This window comes from Gymnodraco acuticeps, unplaced genomic scaffold, assembly GCF_902827175.1.
Source record: "Gymnodraco acuticeps unplaced genomic scaffold, fGymAcu1.1, whole genome shotgun sequence".
Lineage (NCBI taxonomy): Eukaryota > Metazoa > Chordata > Actinopteri > Perciformes > Bathydraconidae > Gymnodraco > Gymnodraco acuticeps.
Window position 1 is genome coordinate 15,001 of NW_022990967.1, and position 17,500 is coordinate 32,500.

The window sequence follows — 17,500 nt, forward strand, 5'->3', positions numbered from 1 at the left end:
CCTCCCTGTATATTGTCTGGTCTCTTTTCCCTGTGTTTTCATGTCTGTCGTTAGTTCCCTGGTATGTCTAATTTCCTGATTGTTTTCACCTGTCACTCCTTGTGTGTCTCCTGTGCTCATCAGTGTCAGCCCGCCCCTGATTGTTCCCACCTGTGTCTAGTAACCCTGTGTTTAAATTCCCCTGTCTCCCAGTGTTCAGTGTCAGTTCGTATTGTCTCTTGCCATGGTCAGGTCTATGCTCTTTTATGCTCAAGAATAGTTTTGTTCCTCACTACGTGAGCGATTTTCCTTTTGGTTTCATTTTTTGTCATCTCATCCTGAGATTAGTTAGTGACCTTCTTTTGTTCATCGTGTTTTTTGGAAAAATAAAGTATCTTACCAATACTTTACCTCTGTCTCCCTGTCTCGGAATTTTCTAGTTATTGTTATTATTATTGTTATGCTTAACTTTATTGTTGTTCTTGTTTGTTTGACAGGTTTCTACATCATCACCCCTCGGAGTCCCGGCCAATGGCTGAAGAGCTTCAGGATCCAAAGCCTGCCTCTGAGCCCGCACCCCGAAGCCATGTGTCTGAGCTTCTGGTAAACAAACAACAACAAACAAAAACATGTACACTTGTAAACATGTAAACAACAGGACTGTAAACATGTAAACAACAGAACTGTAAACATGTAAACAACAGGACTGTAAACATGTAAACAACAGGACTATAAACATTACATTACATTACATTACATTTAGCTGACGCTTTTATCCAAAGCGACTTACAATAAGTGCGTTCGACCAACAAAATACAACCTTGAAGAAAACAGAATCATAAAGTACATCAGGTTTCATAGAGCCAAACATTTCAAGTGCTACTCAACTGGCTTTAGATAAGCCAGTCCTTTATTAGTATATAAGTGCTCTGTTAATAGTTCTATCGCTCGAAGTGGAGTCGAAAGAGATGAGTTTTCAGTCTGGAAGGTGTGTAAGCTATCTGCTGTCCTGATGTCAATGGGGAGCTCATTCCACCATCTTGGAGCCAGGACAGCAAACCCACGTGTTTTTGCCGATGGGAACTTGGGTCCCCCTCGCAGCGAGGGTGCAGCGAGTCGTTTGGCTGATGCAGAGCGTAGTGCACGTGCTGGGGTGTACGGTTTAACCATGTCCTGGATGTAGGAAGGGCCAGATCCATTCGCAGCACGGTAAGCAAGTACCAGTGTCTTGAAGTGGATTCTAGCAGTTACCGGAAGCCAGTGAAGGGAGCGGAGGAGCGGAGTGGTGTGGGAACATTTAGGAAGGTTGAAGACCAGACGAGCCGCTGCATTCTGGATGAGCTGCAGAGGTCGGATGGCACATGCAGGTAGACCAGCCAGGAGGGAGTTGCAGTAGTCTAGGCGTGAGATGACGAGAGCCTGGACCAGAACCTGAGTCGCTTTCTGAGTCAGCTGGGGACGTATCTTCCTGATGTTGTAAAGCGTGTATCTGCAGCAACGGGTTGTAGCAGCGATGTTTGCAGTGAAGGACAGGTTGTTATCTAGGGTCACACCCAGATTCCTTGCAGTCTGAGTCGGGGAAACAACTAGAGGGGCCGATGTTGATTGTTAGGGTCAAGAGTGGGACAATCTTTTCCCGGGAGGAAGAGCAGCTCAGTCTTGTCAAGGTTGAGCTTGAGGTGGTGAGCAGACATCCACTGAGAGATGTCAGCTAGACAAGCAGAGATGCGTGCGACGACCTGGGTCTCTGAGCGGGGAAAGGACAGAATTAATTGGGTGTCGTCAGCGTAGCAGTGGTAAGAAAAACCATGCGGGCTAATGACTGATCCGAGGGAGTTTGTGTACAAGGAGAAGAGGAGGGGACCAAGAACAGAGCCCTGAGGGACCCCTGTAGTTAATTGACAAGGGTCGGACTCAGACCCTCTCCAAGTCACCCTGTAGGTACGGTCTTTCAGGTATGAGGTGAGGAGGGAAAGTGCAGAGCCTGAAACTCCAAGTTCTTGGAGAGTGCGAAGGAGGATCTGATGATTCACCGTGTCGAATGCAGCAGACAGGTCCAACAGGATGATGACAGAGGAGAGGGATGCAGTTTTGGCAGTGTGCAGTTCCTCAGTGACAGCAAGGAGGGCAGTTTCTGTGGAGTGACCTGCCTTGAAACCAGACTGGTGCGGATCCAGAAGGTTGTTCTGATTGAGATAACAGGAGAGTTGTTTAAAGACAGCGCGTTGAAGTGTTTTAGACAGGAACGGGAGGAGAGAGACAGGCCTGTAGTTTATAACATCAGACGGGTTGAGAGTGGGTTTCTTTAGGAGAGGGTTTACTCTTGCCTCCTTGAGACTGTTTGGAAAGTGACCAGAAGTTAGAGAAGTGTTGATGAAATGGGTGAGAAACGGTAGAATATCAGGAGCGATAGTCTGAAGGAGGTTTGAAGGGATAGGGTCCAGAGGACAGGTGGTAGGGCGGGCAGAGGTAATGAGGGTAAGAACCTCACTTGGAGAGAGAGGGGAAAAGGAGGTAAGTGTGTTGGTGGAAGGAGGGTCTGGTGACCCAGCGGTGAGTAAAGGTGAGTCAGAAAAAGAAGAGCGAATATCATCAACCTTTTTTTTCAAAGTGGTTAACAAAGTCGCTTGACAGAAGTGAGGAGGGGGGAAGGGGCTTTGGGGGGGTCCAAGAGGGAGGAGGGGGAAGGGGCTTTGGGAGGGTACAAGAGGGAGGAGGAGGGGGAAGGGGCTTTGGGGGGGTCCAAGAGGGAGGCGGGGGAAGGGGCTCTGGGGGGGTCCAAGAGGGTGGAGGGGGAAGGGGCTTTGGGAGGGTCCAAGAGGGAGGAGGGGGAAGGGGCTTTGGGGGGGTCCAAGAGGGTGGAGGGGGAAGGGGCTTTGGGAGGGTCCAAGAGGGAGGAGGGGGGAGGGGCTTTGGGGGGGTCCAGGAGGGTGGAGAAGATGGAAAATAGTTTTTTAGGATTGGAATAGGAAGATTGGATCTTATCTTGAAAGAAAGTGCTTTTTGCCTGAGAGATGGAAGCAGAGAAAGAGGAGAGGAGAGCCTGATAGGTTAGGAGGTCGTCACGGTGTTTGGATTTCCACCGTTTCCGCTCTGCTGCCCTAAGGACGGTTCTATTAGCACGCAGTGCATCATTTAGCCAGGGAGCAGGAGGGGACTGACGAGCCTGCCGAGATGTGAGAGGACAGAGAGAGTCCAGAGAGGATGAGAGAGTAGAGAGGAGAGTTTCTGCAGCAGAGTTTGGAGGTAGCAGTTGGAACGAGTCAGAGGAAGGGAGGGCTGAGAGCACCGATGAGGCAAAGGTAGGGGGGGAGAGGGAACGAAGGTTACGGCGGACAAGTGCAGGATGAGAAGAGATTAGTTTGTTATGTTTGGAAAGGGGTAGAGAGAATGAAATGAAGAAGTGATCGGATGTGTGGAGCGGGTTTACAGAGAGGTTAGAAGTAGAGCAGTTCCTTGAGAATATGAGATCAAGGACATTGCCAGCTTTATGAGTCGGTGGGGACGGAGACAGTGAGAAAGCAAAGGTGGTTAACAGAGATGTTAGTTCGTCTATCTTCCCTGTCTGGAGGTTGAAGTCTCCGAGAAGTACAACGGGAGGACCAGTTTCAGGGATGTGTGAGAGGAGATGATCTAATTCCTCCAAGAAGTCCCCCAAGGCGCCTGGTGGACGGTAGAGAACAACAATGGTTAACTGTATAGGATGGGTTACTGTGACGGCATGGAATTCAAAGGTGGAAGGAGTGAAGTCAGGTAGCTTGAAGAGGGAAAAGCTCCATTTGGGAGAGAGCAGGAGACCAGTGCCACCTCCTCTGCCAGTGGGTCTGGGTGTATGGGAGAAGGAATATGCAGTGGAGAGAGCTGCTGGGGTGGATGTGTTGGATGGAGTAATCCAGGTCTCAGTGAGAGCAAGGAAATCCAGAGACTGCAGGGAGGCGTAGCCAGAGATGAAGTCAGCCTTAGGAACAGCTGACTGGCAGTTCCACAGGCCGCCTGAAACTAGATGTTGGATCTCATAGACGAGAGCAGGCCGGTTATATCGATTAGGAGATACACGGGGCCAGTGATAATTGCGAGAAGACACATAAACAGGAATGGAGAAAATACACATGATTATAGCATGAGGGGCTAAACAACCAAATAAAATAAAACACCAGCGATACTTTAGCTCAATCAAAGTAGGATTTGCTTCCTCTTTGCCTCCCTCGTGGCTCCAGCAGGACTCTAATGTATTTGTCAGTCTTAGCCTGTCTGATGCTCCAGGAAAGAGCTACCTATAATGGACGCCTGATTGCTGAGTTCTCGCAGCTGTAGGGCCACGCCCCGCTAATTAGTTAACTCTCTACAGCTGATGGGCGACAGCAAACTGGCCCTGCCTATATTGTAATGCAGGCTTGAGTGCCCACTGCGACCTGTGTAACAGGTTCCCTTGAGCAGATCTGAGATTTAAAATCTCTCAAAAGCGCCGTTTTAGCTCCAATAACTACAGAACAATTATACAGAGTAGAATAAATGAAACAGAGAAGTCTAATTAAACAAGAATATAACTTACAGTGGTTGCTGCGTCAATAGGTATTGTCGTCACCCGGTCGAGATGCACACATGTAATCAACAGGAGTATGAACATGTAATGAACAGGAATGTAAACAACATGACTGTAAACATGTAAACAGGTACCACATGTTTGGCGAGGAGGTGCACCGTCTCCAGGTGTTTCTGGAGGACTCGGCCGTTACCGTGGTGTTCCAGAGAGACGGTAACTATGGCGACAACTGGAACTACGGCCAGGTGACGCTGCACCTGACGACGAAGACAAAGGTCAGTGACATCACACAGGAAGTGACATCACACAGGCAGTCACTTGACCTCTGACCTCTGCAGGTGGTGTTCGAGGCGCTGAAGGAGGGCGGTATGAGGAGCGACATCGCTCTGGATGACATCGCACTGACCGCTGACCCCTGTGGCCCCGCCCCCCCTGAACCAACCAATGTCCCGCCTCCAACAACCACAGCCCCTATACCAGGTAAGAACAAGGCCCAGCCCCCTTTAGCAGGTTAGAACAAGCCCCCGCCCCCTTTACCAAGCTAGAACAAGGCCATGCCCCCTTTACCAGGTAAGAACAAGGCCATGCCCCCTTTACCAGGTTAGAACAAGGCCACCCCCCTTTACCAGACTAGAACATGCCCACGCCCCTTTTACCATGTTATAACAAGGTCACGCCCCCTTTTACCAGGTTAGATCAAGGCCACGCCCCCTTTACCAGGTTAGATCAAGGCCACCAATATTCTCTGACTCCACCCCTCTGCTCTGACTAATCAGTTGACTGCGGAGGACCCTTTGATCTCTGGGAGCCGAACTCCACCTTCAGCTCTCCAAATTACCCACAATCCTACGGGAACAAGGCTCAGTGTGAGTACAGCTCTTGATGTTTATTTACCCATGATGCATTGCTGCAGGCCTTTGATTGTTATTTACCCATGATGCCTTGCAGGCCAGTGGACGCTGCACGCCGCTGCCGGTCGGAACCTGGCACTTCACTTCCTGGACTTTGACGTGGAGGCGGGGTTTGATGTGGTGGAGGTGCGGGAGGGCGCGGGGCTTAACTCCACCTTACTTGGTGAGGATGTGTTTTACCCAGCATGCTTTGCAGCTCTCACCTGGGTCTCACCTGGGTCTCACCTGGGTCTCACCTGGGTCTCACCTGGGTCTCACCTGGGTCTCACCTGGGTCTCACCTGGGTCTAGCAGGGGTGGGCAAACATTTTGGCTCTGGGGCCACTATGAGTTTTAAAATGTGACAGACGGGCCAGTAGCAGATCGGTGAAAAAAGATTTAGCTCCTCATTAAACACTCGGCACTCATTGTCGACTTTTCTTTTCTTTGGTCCACTCATTGTTACAGATGCAGGTTCAAAGGTGAATTAGGTTCAAAGGTGAATTAGGTTCAGAGGTGAATTAGGTTCAGAGGTGAATTAGGTTCAGAGGTGAATTAGGTTCAAAGGTGAATTAGGTTCAGAGGTGAATTAGGTTCAAAGGTGAATTAGGTTCAGAGGTGAATTAGGTTCAGAGGTGAATTAGGTTCAGAGGTGAATTAGGTTCAGAGGTGAATTAGGTTCAAAGGTGAATTAGGTTCAGAGGTGAATTAGGTTCAGAGGTGAATTAGGTTCAAAGGTGAATTAGGTTCAGAGGTGAATTAGGTTCAGAGGTGAATTAGGTTCAGAGGTGAATTAGGTTCAGAGGTGAATTAGGTTCAGAGGTGAATTAGGTTCAGAGGTGAATTAGGTTCAAGGTGAATTAGGTTCAAAGGTGAATTAGGTTCAGAGGTGAATTAGGTTCAGAGGTGAATTAGGTTCAGAGGTGAATTAGGTTCAGAGGTGAATTAGGTTCAGAGGTGAATTAGGTTCAGAGGTGAATTAGGTTCAGAGGTGAATTAGGTTCAGAGGTGATAGGTCAGAGGTGAATTAGGTTCAGAGGTGAATTAGGTTCAGAGGTGAATTAGGTTCAGAGGTGAATTAGGTTCAAAGGTGAATTAGGTTCAGAGGTGAATTAGGTTCAGAGGTGAATTAGGTTCAGAGGTGAATTAGGTTCAGAGGTGAATTAGGTTCAGAGGTGAATTAGGTTCAGAGGTGAATTAGGTTCAGAGGTGAATTAGGTTCAGAGGTGAATTAGGTTCAAAGGTGAATTAGGTTCAGAGGTGAATTAGGTTCAGAGGTGAATTAGGTTCAAAGGTGAATTAGGTTCAAAGGTGAATTAGGTTCAGAGGTGAATTAGGTTCAAAGGTGAGTCATCGCGTCATCGTTTGCGTCATGACGTTACCGTTACGTGCCTTCTTATGACCCACACAGCGTTTTACGTCAGCGATTTTCTCCACAACACCGCTCACAGCAACATCAATAGAGGACTGCGTCGGGTAGTTGTGTAATATATATATGTATTGATTCCAATCCGATATGCAATAATACAAAACAACAGGTCAATAACAGTGACCGGATGGTCATTAAAGTAAGGTCAAATAAACAGAACCACACTAAGGTGTTAGTGTTGCCTGACTTGATATAAGTGTTTTAATAAGTGTGTGGTCGCGTTCTGGTCACTCTGCTCAGCGCTACTGCTCGTTACAACTTGTATTCGCTGTATTCGCCATGAACTGTTACTGCGTGTTGATCTCGACCCCTCCAATGTAAGCGTGACGTATTTGGTTCTTAGACCTTGCTGGGTTGCCGAGTGGGGCCAGAGAATAGACCAGACTCCAGCAAAGGTCAATGTGTCTAGAGTGCGCCATCTAGTGGGATCGACTGAAATGCCGGGTATTGCAGGAAAAAGGCAAAATTATTGCGGGCTTTACTATAATTTGGACAATGTTGTACCAATATTCGGCGGGCCGGATTCAAAAGCCCAACGGGCCTTAGTTTGTCCATGCCTGTGTCTCACCTGTCTCACCTGTGCCCCTGTGTCTCACCTGTGCCCCCTGTGTCTCACCTGTGCCCCCTGTGTCTCACCTGTGCCCCCTGTGTCTCACCTGTCTCACCTGTGCCCCCTGTGTCTCACCTGTCTCACCTGTGCCCCCTGTGTCTCACCTGTGCCCCCTGTGTCTCACCTGTGCCCCCTGTGTCTCACCTGTCTCACCTGTGCCCCCTGTGTCTCACCTGTGCCCCCTGTGTCTCACCTGTGCCCCCTGTGTCTCACCTGTGCCCCCTGTGTCTCACCTGTGCCCCCTGTGTCTCACCTGTGCCCCCTGTGTCTCACCTGTGCCCCCTGTGTCTCACCTGTGTCTCTGAGCAGCCGTCCTCAGCGGCAGCTCCGGCCCCGCCCACACGCTGTTGTCCACGGCCAATCAGATGACGGTGTGGTTCTATTCTGACGCCTCGGGACATGGGAGGGGCTTCAGAGCCAACTTCAGCTCCGGGGCCAACCTGGGGTCACCAGGTGAGGTCAGAGGTCACACAGGGTCAGAAGGTTTATTTATTATTGTTTATTATGTTCATTATTTTTTTGTTTACGATCAGCTGCGTGTGCTGAGGGTCAGTTTCAGTGTCGGACAGGAAGTTGTATCCATGGAAACGGTCAGTGTGACGGACAGGTGGACTGTCCGGACGCCTCCGACGAGTCAGACTGTGGTGAGACATCCACACCTTTCCACCTGTCTACCTATCTCACCTGTCTACCTGTCCACCTGTCTCACACTGTGTGTGTGTGTGTGTGTGTGTGTGTGTGTGTGTGTGTGTGTGTGTGTGTGTGTGTGTGTGTGTGTGTGTGTGTGTGTGTGGTGTGTGTGTGTGTGTGTGTGTGTGTGTGTGTGTGTGTGTGTGTGTGTGTGTGTGTGTGTGTGTGTGTGTGTGTGTGTGTGTGTGTGTGTGTGTGTGTGTGTGTGTGTGTGTGTGTGTGGTGTGTGTGTGTGTGTGTGTGTGTGTGTGTGTGTGTGTGTGTGTGTGTGTGTGTGTGTGTGTGTGTGTGTGTGTGTGTGTGTGTGTGTGTGTGTGTGTGTGTGTGTGTGTGTGTGTGTGTGTGTGTGTGTGTGTGTGTGTGTGTGTGTGTGTGTGTGTGTGTGTGTGTGGCAGTTGTCTACACGTCCTCTCGTCTCCAGTTCCAGCGTGTGTTCTCTCGTCTCACGGTGTGTTCTGACACCTGGAGTCCTCACCTGTCTGTGTTCACCTGTCAGTACCTGGGATACAGGTAACCCTCTGACCCTGAGGCATGATGGGATGCATTATAATGAGTATAAAGGTGAGCTCAGGTGTTCTCTCTGCAGGTGGGGAGGGGCTCAGCTGCTGCCAGCCCGGGCCGAGGACTCACCTTTCACCTGGATCAGCTGGACCAATGGGACGCTGACGCTCAGAGAGACGTACGACACACCTGCAGATTCAACATTTAAACATTTAGAATATGAGGTCATGTTTCTGTGTGTTTGGAGACACCTGCAGATTCAACATTTAGTCAATCGAAGATATTGTTGTGTTTCTGTGTGTTGGACAGAGACACCTGCAGCAGACAGGAAGTGGTTTCTCTGAACTGTGACAACCAGCGTGAGCACCTGTCCGCCTGCACCTTCAAACACTTTAAGGTAAAGCAAAGGATTAAATATACTGTCTGTGTTTCAGCGTGTGGAGTTCGACAGGTGACTAAGACCAGCGACAAGGACCAATCAGAAGAGAGGACAGCTGACCCCGGTAACCTGTCCATCTGATCTCTGACTTATTTATTCCCCGACTTGCTCTGATGTATATTTATTTTCCAGGTGAGGTCAGGGTGGTGGGCGGGGCTAATGCGGAGAAGGGGGCGTGGCCTTGGATTGTCTCTCTGCATTGGGGGGGGGCGTCACGTGTGTGGAGCCTCTGTGATTGGTCCAGACTGGCTGCTGACCGCGGCTCACTGTGTGTTCGGGTGAGAACAACAACAAACAACACCTGCCCATTAACAACAACAAACAACACCAGAGGTCTGTACTACGAAGCCGGTTCAACCTAACCTGGATATGTTTGAGTTAGCCGGTTGGCCTAATCCAAAACATACGCGCTCTCGCTAAGCGGTCCTACGACGCGGGTTATCAAGTGGATCGTGTCCTATCTAGCTAGGTGTTCACATGAGAGGGGTGGTATCTGGAGCATTCGACCAATCACAGACATGGAGAAGCGCACTGACAGCGCAGCGTCATACTTCCTGAATGAAAAGTCAACTATAATATTAGACATATGAAGAAGTTAAAGTTGAAACATCCATGACTTAAACACTTGATCCAGGATCAAAGCCACAGAGCTGCACCTGCAAGGTGAACACAGCTGGGAACAGAACAAGTGTTTGAATGCGTACATTAACAGCTTTATGATATCACTGCCCGTCTAAGACACCATCTGACTTTCATTACATTTGACTCCAGTGTTTCCTCAACTTAATGTGTTGCTTCAAATAATGCTTCTGCATCCAGTCTGTGACGCTGTGAGTGTTGCACGGCCAGATACGGCTCAGCTGACTCAGATCAGGAGATGATACATTATGAAGTGATATGGACTGTACTTAATGTGACTCTGATCCGGTTACTTATGTTGTGGCAGATATTTCAGTAAGCTTTCTTAACGCTAATGTTATAATAGTCAGATTGCTCTGAAGATGGAGCTGATATTCTATTCATGTTCACGTTCACACAGTCGCTGATTGTTGCCGGCCGTCTTTCCGGCAACGGCAGCTTTTCTGTATTTCCTTTCTCCTGTAATATGACTTGATCGCTTTAAACTCACACACTGAGCTCTGATTGGTCAGCAGGCGGTGCTTTCACTGAGTTCAGAATCAGAATACCTTTATTAGTCCCACAGAGCGGAGATGTGCAGCGTTACAGCAGGAAAGAGCCACAGACAGCTTCGTGTTGCATATCTTACATGCGTTCAAAAAGTACTAAGTTATAATATAATAAACAATATGCTCAAAAAAAGATAAAAACAAAAAAAAGTTACATAATTTTCAAAATACAGATAAAAATCAAATCCTGTAGCAGCTCTTAGGATTTAGCAGCCCGGTAAATATTACAGTTCTTAAAGATGGCATGTGTATATAAAGTATATATTGCACATAGTTTGACGGTATTTAACAGCAGCAAGTTACACGATCTACTAAATACATACCTCGTAACAGTAACAAGGGTTTAGCCGCCAGCCCAGAGGACTCCTGTCTCCCACCTCCTCCACAGTGTCCAGAGGACTCCTGTCTCCCACCTCCTCCACAGTGCCCAGAGGACTCCTGTCTCCCACCTCCTCCACAGTGTCCAGAGGACTCCTGTCTCCCACCTCCTCCACAGTGCCCAGAGGACTCCTGTCTCCCACCTCCCCCACAGTGTCCAGAGGACTCCTGTCTCCCACCTCCTCCACAGTGTCCAGAGGACTCCTGTCTCCCACCTCCTCCACAGTGTCCAGAGGACTCCCCAGGACAGAGCTGGCCTTCCTTACCAGTCTGTTCAGTCTCTTCCCTCTGGAGGAGGCTCCTCTGGAGCTGGTTCCTCTGGAGCTGGTTCCTCTGGAGGAGGCTCCTCTGGAGGAGGCTCCTCAGGAGCTGGTTCCTCTGGAGCTGGTTCCTCTGGAGCTGGTTCCTCCGGAGGTGGTTCCTCTGGAGGTGGTTCCTCTGGAGGAGGCTCCTCTGGAGCTGGTTCCTCTGGAGCTGGTTCCTCTGGAGCTGGTTCCTCCGGAGGTGGTTCCTCTGGAGGAGGCTCCTCTGGAGCTGGTTCCTCTGTAGCTGGTTCCTCTGGAGGTGGTTCCTCTGGAGGAGGCTCCTCTGGAGCTGGTTCCTCTGGAGGTGGTTCCTCTGGAGGAGGCTCCTCTGGAGCTGGTTCCTCTGGAGGAGGCTCCTCTGGAGCTGGTTCCTCTGGAGCTGGTTCCTCTGGAGGTGGTTCCTCTGGAGGAGGCTCCTCTGTAGCTGGTTCCTCTGGAGGTGGTTCCTCTGGAGGAGGCTCCTCTGGAGCTGGTTCCTCTGGAGGTGGTTCCTCTGGAGGAGGCTCCTCTGGAGCTGGTTCCTCTGGAGGAGGCTCCTCAGGAGCTGGTTCCTCTGGAGGAGGCTCCTCTGGAGCTGGTTCCTCTGGAGCTGGTTCCTCTGGAGGAGGCTCCTCTGGAGGAGGCTCCTCAGGAGCTGGTTCCTCTGGAGCTGGTTCCTCTGGAGCTGGTTCCTCCGGAGGTGGTTCCTCTGGAGGTGGTTCCTCTGGAGGAGGCTCCTCTGGAGCTGGTTCCTCTGGAGCTGGTTCCTCTGGAGCTGGTTCCTCTGGAGGAGGCTCCTCTGGAGCTGGTTCCTCTGGAGGTGGTTCCTCTGGAGGAGGCTCCTCTGGAGCTGGTTCCTCTGGAGGAGGCTCCTCTGGAGCTGGTTCCTCTGGAGGAGGCTCCTCTGGAGCTGGTTCCTCTGGAGGAGGCTCCTCTGGAGGAGGCTCCTCAGGAGCTGGTTCCTCTGGAGGAGGCTCCTCTGGAGCTGGTTCCTCTGGAGCTGGTTCCTCTGGAGCTGGTTCCTCTGGAGCTGGTTCCTCTGGAGGAGGCTCCTCTGGAGGTGGTTCCTCTGGAGGTGGTTCCTCTGGAGGTGGTTCCTCTGGAGGAGGCTCCTCTGGAGCTGGTTCCTCTGGAGCTGGTTCCTCTGGAGGAGGCTCCTCTGGAGCTGGTTCCTCTGGAGCTGGTTCCTCCGGAGGTGGTTCCTCTGGAGGAGGCTCCTCTGGAGGTGGTTCCTCTGGAGCTGGTTCCTCTGGAGCTGGTTCCTCTGGAGGTGGTTCCTCTGGAGGAGGCTCCTCTGGAGGTGGTTCCTCTGGAGCTGGTTCCTCCGGAGGTGGTTCCTCTGGAGGAGGCTCCTCTGGAGCTAGTTTCTCTGGAGGTGGTTCCTCTGGAGGAGGCTCCTCTGGAGCTGGTTCCTCTGGAGGAGATTCCTCTGGAGCTGGTTCCTCTGGAGGTTGTTCCTCTGGAGGAGATTCCTCTGGAGCTGGTTCCTCTGGAGGTGGTTCCTCTGGAGGAGGCTCCTCTGGAGCTGGTTCCTCTGGAGGAGGCTCCTCTGGAGCTGGTTCCTCTGGAGGAGGCTCCTCTGGAGCTGGTTCCTCTGGAGCTGGTTCCTCTGGAGGAGGCTCCTCAGGAGCTGGTTCCTCTGGAGGAGGCTCCTCTGGAGCTGGTTCCTCTGGAGGAGGCTCCTCAGGAGCTGGTTCCTCTGGAGGAGGCTCCTCTGGAGCTGGTTCCTCTGGAGGAGGCTCCTCTGGAGCTGGTTCCTCTGGAGCTGGTTCCTCTGGAGGAGGCTCCTCTGGAGGTGGTTCCTCTGGAGGCGGCTCCTCTGGAGCTGGTTCCTCTGGAGGAGGCTCCTCTGGAGCTGGTTCCTCTGGAGCTGGTTCCTCTGGAGCTGGTTCCTCTGGAGGAGGCTCCTCTGGAGCTGGTTCCTCTGGAGGAGGCTCCTCTGGAGCTGGTTCCTCTGGAGGAGGCTCATCTGGAGCTGGTTCCTCTGGAGGTGGTTCCTCTGGAGGAGGCTCCTCTGGAGGTGGTTCCTCTGGAGGAGGCTCCTCTGGAGCTGGTTCCTCTGGAGGTGGTTCCTCTGGAGGTGGTTTCTCTGGAGGAGGCTCCTCTGGAGCTGGTTCCTCTGGAGGTGGTTCCTCTGCAGCTGGTTCCTCCGGAGGTGGTTCCTCTGGAGGAGGCTCCTCTGGAGGGGGTTCCTCTGTAGCTGGTTCCTCTGGAGGTGGTTCCTCTGGAGGAGGCTCCTCTGGAGCTGGTTCCTCTGGAGGTGGTTCCTCTGGAGGAGGCTCCTCTGGAGCTGGTTCCTCTGGAGCTGGTTCCTCTGGAGGTGGTTCCTCTGGAGGAGGCTCCTCTGGAGCTGGTTCCTCTGGAGGTGGTTCCTCTGGAGCTGGTTTCTCTGGAGGTGGTTCCTCTGGAGGTGGTTCCTCTGGAGGAGGCTCCTCTGGAGGTGGTTCCTCTGGAGGAGGCTCCTCTGGAGGTGGTTCCTCTGGAGCTGGTTCCTCCGGAGGTGGTTCCTCTGGAGGAGGCTCCTCTGGAGCTGGTTCCTCTGGAGGAGGCTCCTCTGGAGCTGGTTCCTCTGGAGGTGGTTCCTCTGGAGCTGGTTCCTCTGGAGGTGGTTCCTCTGGAGGAGATTCCTCTGGAGCTGGTTCCTCTGGAGGTGGCTCCTCTGGAGCTGGTTTCTCTGGAGGAGGTTCCTCTGGAGGAGGCTCCTCTGGAGGTGGTTCCTCTGGAGGAGGCTCCTCTGGAGCTGGTTCCTCTGGAGCTGGTTCCTCTGGAGGTGGTTCCTCTGGAGGAGGCTCCTCTGGAGGTGGTTCCTCTGGAGGAGGCTCCTCTGGAGGTGGTTCCTCTGGAGCTGGTTCCTCCGGAGGTGGTTCCTCTGGAGGAGGCTCCTCTGGAGCTAGTTTCTCTGGAGGTGGTTCCTCTGGAGGAGGCTCCTCTGGAGCTGGTTCCTCTGGAGGAGATTCCTCTGGAGCTGGTTCCTCTGGAGGAGATTCCTCTGGAGGTGGATCCTCTGGAGGAGGCTCCTCTGGAGGAGGCTCCTCTGGAGCTGGTTCCTCTGGAGCTGGTTTCTCTGGAGCTGGTTCCTCTGGAGGAGGCTCCTCTGGAGCTGGTTCCTCTGGAGGAGGCTCCTCTGGAGCTGGTTCCTCTGGAGCTGGTTCCTCTGGAGGAGGCTCCTCTGGAGCTGGTTCCTCTGGAGCTGGTTCCTCTGGAGCTGGTTCCTCTGGAGGAGGCTCCTCTGGAGCTGGTTCCTCTGGAGGAGGCTCATCTGGAGCTGGTTCCTCTGGAGCTGGTTCCTCTGGAGGTGGTTTCTCTGGAGGAGGCTCCTCTGGAGCTGGTTCCTCTGGATGTGGTTCCTCTGGAGGAGGCTCCTCTGGAGCTGGTTCCTCTGGAGGAGGCTCATCTGGAGCTGGTTCCTCTGGAGCTGGTTCCTCTGGAGGTGGTTTCTCTGGAGGAGGCTCCTCTGGAGCTGGTTCCTCTGGATGTGGTTCCTCTGGAGGTGGTTCCTCTGGAGGAGGCTCCTCTGGAGCTGGTTCCTCTGGAGCTGGTTCCTCTGGAGGTGGTTCCTCTGGAGGAGGCTCCTCTGGAGCTGGTTCCTCTGGAGCTGGTTCCTCTGGAGGAGGCTCCTCTGGAGCTGGTTCCTCCGGAGGTGGTTCCTCTGGAGGAGGCTCCTCTGGAGCGGGTTCCTCTGTAGCTGGTTCCTCTGGAGGTGGTTCCTCTGGAGGAGGCTCCTCTGGAGCTGGTTCCTCTGGAGCTGGTTCCTCTGGAGGTGGTTCCTCTGGAGGAGGCTCCTCTGGAGCTGGTTCCTCTGGAGGTGGTTCCTCTGGAGCTGGTTTCTCTGGAGGTGGTTCCTCTGGAGGAGGCTCCTCTGGAGGTGGTTCCTCTGGAGGAGGCTCCTCTGGAGGAGGCTCCTCCGGAGGAGGCTCCTCTGGAGGAGGCTCCTCTGGAGCTGGTTCCTCTGGAGGTGGTTCCTCTGGAGCTGGTTCCTCTGGAGGTGGTTCCTCTGGAGGAGATTCCTCTGGAGCTGGTTCCTCTGGAGGTGGTTCCTCTGGAGGAGGCTCCTCTGGAGCTGGTTTCTCTGGAGGAGGTTCCTCTGGAGGAGGCTCCTCTGGAGGAGGCTCCTCTGGAGGAGGCTCCTCTGGAGGAGGCTCCTCTGGAGCTGGTTCCTCTGGAGCTGGTTCCTCTGGAGCTGGTTCCTCTGGAGGTGGTTCCTCTGGAGGAGGCTCCTCTGGAGGTGGTTCCTCTGGAGGAGGCTCCTCTGGAGGTGGTTCCTCTGGAGCTGGTTCCTCCGGAGGTGGTTCCTCTGGAGGAGGCTCCTCTGGAGCTGGTTCCTCTGGAGCTGGTTCCTCTGGAGGAGGCTCCTCTGGAGCTGGTTCCTCTGGAGGTGGTTCCTCTGGAGGAGGCTCCTCTGGAGCTGGTTCCTCTGGAGGAGGCTCCTCTGGAGCTGGTTCCTCTGGAGGAGGCTCCTCTGGAGGAGGCTCCTCAGGAGCTGGTTCCTCTGGAGGAGGCTCCTCTGGAGCTGGTTCCTCTGGAGCTGGTTCCTCTGGAGGTGGTTCCTCTGGAGGAGGCTCCTCTGGAGCTGGTTCCTCTGGAGCTGGTTCCTCTGGAGGTGGTTCCTCTGGAGGAGGCTCCTCTGGAGGTGGTTCCTCTGGAGGAGGCTCCTCTGGAGGAGGTTTCTCTGGAGGTGGTTCCTCTGGAGGAGGCTCCTCTGGAGGAGGTTTCTCTGGAGGTGGTTCCTCCGGAGGTGGTTCCTCTGGAGGAGGCTCCTCTGGAGGAGGTTTCTCTGGAGCTGGTTCCTCCGGAGGTGGTTCCTCTGGAGGAGGCTCCTCTGGAGGAGGTTTCTCTGGAGGTGGTTCCTCTGGAGGAGGCTCCTCTGGAGCTGGTTCCTCTGGAGGTGGTTCCTCTGGAGCTGGTTCCTCTGGAGGAGATTCCTCTGGAGCTGGTTCCTCTGGAGGTGGTTCCTCTGGAGGAGGCTCCTCTGGAGCTGGTTTCTCTGGAGGTGGTTCCTCTGGAGGAGGCTCCTCTGGAGCTGGTTCCTCTGGAGCTGGTTTCTCTGGAGCTGGTTCCTCTGGAGGAGGCTCCTCTGGAGCTGGTTCCTCTGGAGCTGGTTTCTCTGGAGGTGGTTCCTCTGGAGGAGGCTCCTCTGGAGCTGGTTCCTCTGGAGCTGGTTTCTCTGGAGGTGGTTCCTCTGGAGCTGGTTCCTCTGGAGGAGGCTCCTCTGGAGGTGGTTCCTCTGGAGGAGGCTCCTCTGGAGCTCGTTCCTCTGGAGGAGGTTCCTCTGGAGCTGGTTCCTCCGGAGGTGGTTCCTCTGGAGGAGGCTCCTCTGGAGCTGGTTCCTCTGGAGGAGGCTCCTCTGGAGCTGGTTCCTCTGGAGGAGGCTCCTCTGGCACCAGAGGGTGAAGTCTGTAGTGGAGAGGGTGAAGAGAAACGGTGCCAGCACCGGCCCCGTAGTGCTGATGATGGTGTCTGATTGGCCCTCCCTGGTCCTTACGTACTGTGGGCGGTTGGTGAGGTAGTCTAGGTAAGAGGTGGATCTCTTAGACTGCAACCTAACCTGCTCCGGACCAGGCTAGCCGCTCAGCATCAGTTACCATGGAGATCTAGCCCGCTAAAAAGAGAACCAGACCGGAAACCCGGAGTTAACCTGAAGTTAGCCGCTAAGCGAAAATCCTGCTTCGTAGTGCAGGCCTCAGAGCTCTGAACATAAACAATAACAAACAATAAAAACTCCTCACCATAAACAATAACAACAACAACCCTCAACAGGAAGAACGTGCAGCTCGATGCCTGGTTAGCTGTCTTCGCTCTTTACGCTCAGAGCGACTCCAACGCGGCTCAGACCCGACGAGTCGATCGCATCGTGATCAACAGGAAGTACGACCGGCGGAGCAAAGAGGCCGACATCGCCATGATGCACCTGCAGGAGCCAATCAGCTTCAGCCGTTAGTGTGACACACACACACACACACTCACACACACATACTAACGATGATGATGATCATGATGATGATGATGTGTCCTCAGGGTGGATCCAGCCGCTGTGTTTACCCTCTGAAGGTGAGGACATCCCGACAGGAAGCTGCTTCATCGCAGGCTGGGGTCGCGATGCTGAGCAGGGTCAGAGAGAGAGACACACACACACACACACACACACACACACACACACACACACACACACACACACACACACACACACACACACACACACACACACACACACACACACACACACACACACACACACACACACACACACACACACACACACACACACACGCACACACACACACCCCTCAGCCACGACATTAGGACCACCTGCTTATTATTTTGCAGAACCTTTTTTGTTTTTGGCCGAAACAGCCCAGTCGATGCAGGGACTCCACTGGAAATACGAAAACGTCTTTTAAAACTACAACTCCCAGTAGAGACGTGCCATAGATACAGAACATGTTGCGAAACAGAATAGCCAGCATGTGTAGTTCTGGGGACGGGGTGGGGGAGGGGGGGACGCGGTGGACCCGTTCAAATCCAGTTTTGGACAGTCTGCCGTGGTTCCATCCCATTTCAAGTGCTGTTCGAG

General features: G+C 53.2%; 1 protein-coding gene across 1 annotated transcript in view; it reads left to right on the forward strand.

Annotated features, from left to right (window-relative positions):
• tmprss15 (transmembrane serine protease 15) overlaps positions 1-17,500 on the forward strand; it is a 34,078-nt gene that overhangs the window by 14,917 nt on the left and 1,661 nt on the right. Inside the window, 15 exon segments of the mRNA XM_034235512.1 lie at positions 477-582; positions 4,653-4,797; positions 4,861-5,002; positions 5,299-5,388; positions 5,471-5,596; positions 7,760-7,903; positions 7,984-8,094; positions 8,536-8,650; positions 8,727-8,819; positions 8,951-9,000; positions 9,076-9,144; positions 9,213-9,283; positions 9,285-9,358; positions 16,687-16,862; positions 16,945-17,037. Coding sequence (XP_034091403.1) covers positions 477-582; positions 4,653-4,797; positions 4,861-5,002; positions 5,299-5,388; positions 5,471-5,596; positions 7,760-7,903; positions 7,984-8,094; positions 8,536-8,650; positions 8,727-8,819; positions 8,951-9,000; positions 9,076-9,144; positions 9,213-9,283; positions 9,285-9,358; positions 16,687-16,862; positions 16,945-17,037 — 1,605 coding nt within the window.